Source organism: Naegleria gruberi, assembly GCF_000004985.1.
Source record: "Naegleria gruberi genomic scaffold NAEGRscaffold_216, whole genome shotgun sequence".
Classification (NCBI taxonomy): Eukaryota; Heterolobosea; class Eutetramitea; order Acrasida; family Naegleriidae; genus Naegleria; species Naegleria gruberi.
In genome coordinates, this window is record NW_003163125.1 from 7,407 (window position 1) to 9,122 (window position 1,716).

The 1,716-nt window shown below is 30.1% G+C and overlaps 1 protein-coding gene across 1 annotated transcript; it reads right to left on the minus strand.

Annotated features, from left to right (window-relative positions):
• Window positions 1-492: 492 nt before the first annotated feature.
• On the minus strand, window positions 493-1,428 carry NAEGRDRAFT_76605 (uncharacterized protein; the record flags this gene model as incomplete). Its single annotated transcript, XM_002668435.1, has 4 exons — window positions 493-593; window positions 639-1,013; window positions 1,151-1,208; window positions 1,306-1,428. 4 exons carry the CDS (start codon window positions 1,426-1,428, stop codon window positions 493-495), a joined length of 657 nt encoding a protein of 218 aa, XP_002668481.1.
• Window positions 1,429-1,716: the final 288 nt, after the last annotated feature.

Below are 1,716 nucleotides of genomic sequence, written 5' to 3' on the forward strand. Positions count from 1 at the left end.
CGAGATGATCAACTTTATTGCTCTGGAGAAAGAAACATGGACTATTCCTTATTATTCTGGTTCGTTGCTTAGTTTCCTTTCTGATTCATCATTTAATTGAGAACAATATTGTTGCAAGCTTAACAAGCCTTCAGTAAATTCTTGTTCTTTCTTCTTCCGATAGTGGTCATTGATATTAAAAACACAACTTTCAATAGTTGTAATTAAGGTATTTTTTCCAGTGCTCCCACAAGGTGAAATTAATGCATTTCCTACACTCATTGCTGAAAGCATTTTTTTTAATGCGATACGAAATGGCAGTTCTTAGTATGTAACGAGATGATCTAAGGTAGAACTCTTTCTTCATAAAAGCTCTCTGAGCATGGGTGAATAGATAGTACAACAATAGGTACGAAGTAGGATAGTTTGGATTTTTGGATTTTCAAATTCTTGCTTGGAGTTTGGCAAAGTGTTGAATATTGGTGAAAGTAAAATTATATACATTTATAATATTTAGTTAATACCCAACAATTTCTTTACATATGAATAGAGATCAAGTAATTGAGAACACAATTGAGAATTGGCCATCTTTTTAACAAAATCTGGTATCCATCCTATAATTACACATTGTAAATATTTCAATATTTGAAATGACTTACCCTTAACATCAGTTTGAATAACATATGTTACATGACAACTAGTAGCAGTTGTTTCGTTTGGTTTCTTAACTGGTTTAATGACATAACCAGAAACTAACAAATCTCCTCTAACATATCCTGATTGTTCTGGATACAATGCATTATCTACAACACTCTTTTGACATAAAACAATTGATCCATCTTCTCTCTTTTTCAATCTTCTACAAATCAAATAATCTCTCTTTGAAACACCAAATGCAGGTGATTTATGGGAGTGAACAACAACTTCAATATCCTCAACCTTTTTCAATGATTTAATTTCGGAGAGGGAAGTACTCAATTTTAAAACATGATTACTATCCCACAATACATTGGCAACTTGTTCAGGTGTCAATCCTAATTATTAATAAATTATTTAAAGTAATTTTCATGATGATCAATAATAATTTAATCATGAAATAAATTATTCATAAACATCATGTGGGACATCATGTGGATAAAGGTCAAGATATTAGAATCATAAATCTACATACCAGACATTAAGAAGGTAACCTTGTAAGATCCAGTATGTGGTGGAGGCTCAGCAAATTCCTACAAGCAATAAAATTGATGATCAAATTGTTGTTCATTAAATATTATTTCAAAAATTCCACTTTTTACTATTTATCAATCAATACTATAAACCTACTGCTGTACATCCATTCTTTTCATCAATCTTTTGCCAAACCTTTCCGGTTGGATTCTTACTATCCGCCAATTCAATTACACGTGATTCAGCAATATTAATTTCATCAGCAATATTGGATGTCATTTTTTTTATTTTTAAAGATGAAGGAATTGGAATGAAATTGCATGCTAGAATGTTTCTAAATAGTAGATGATGAATATTAGTTAAAGATCTATTCAGTAAAATTATAAAATTGTGAATTTTTGTGAAATATCTTCCTTCTTTTGTTTGTTGATGGTGGCTTCTCTTAATTGTTCGACAACATGTCTGTTAAATTCATTAATTGTAATAACATCATTAGATTCAATTCCTAATACGCTCTTAATTAGTGGATCCATACTAATCCTGTGATTTTCATTGAATAATTGTTTT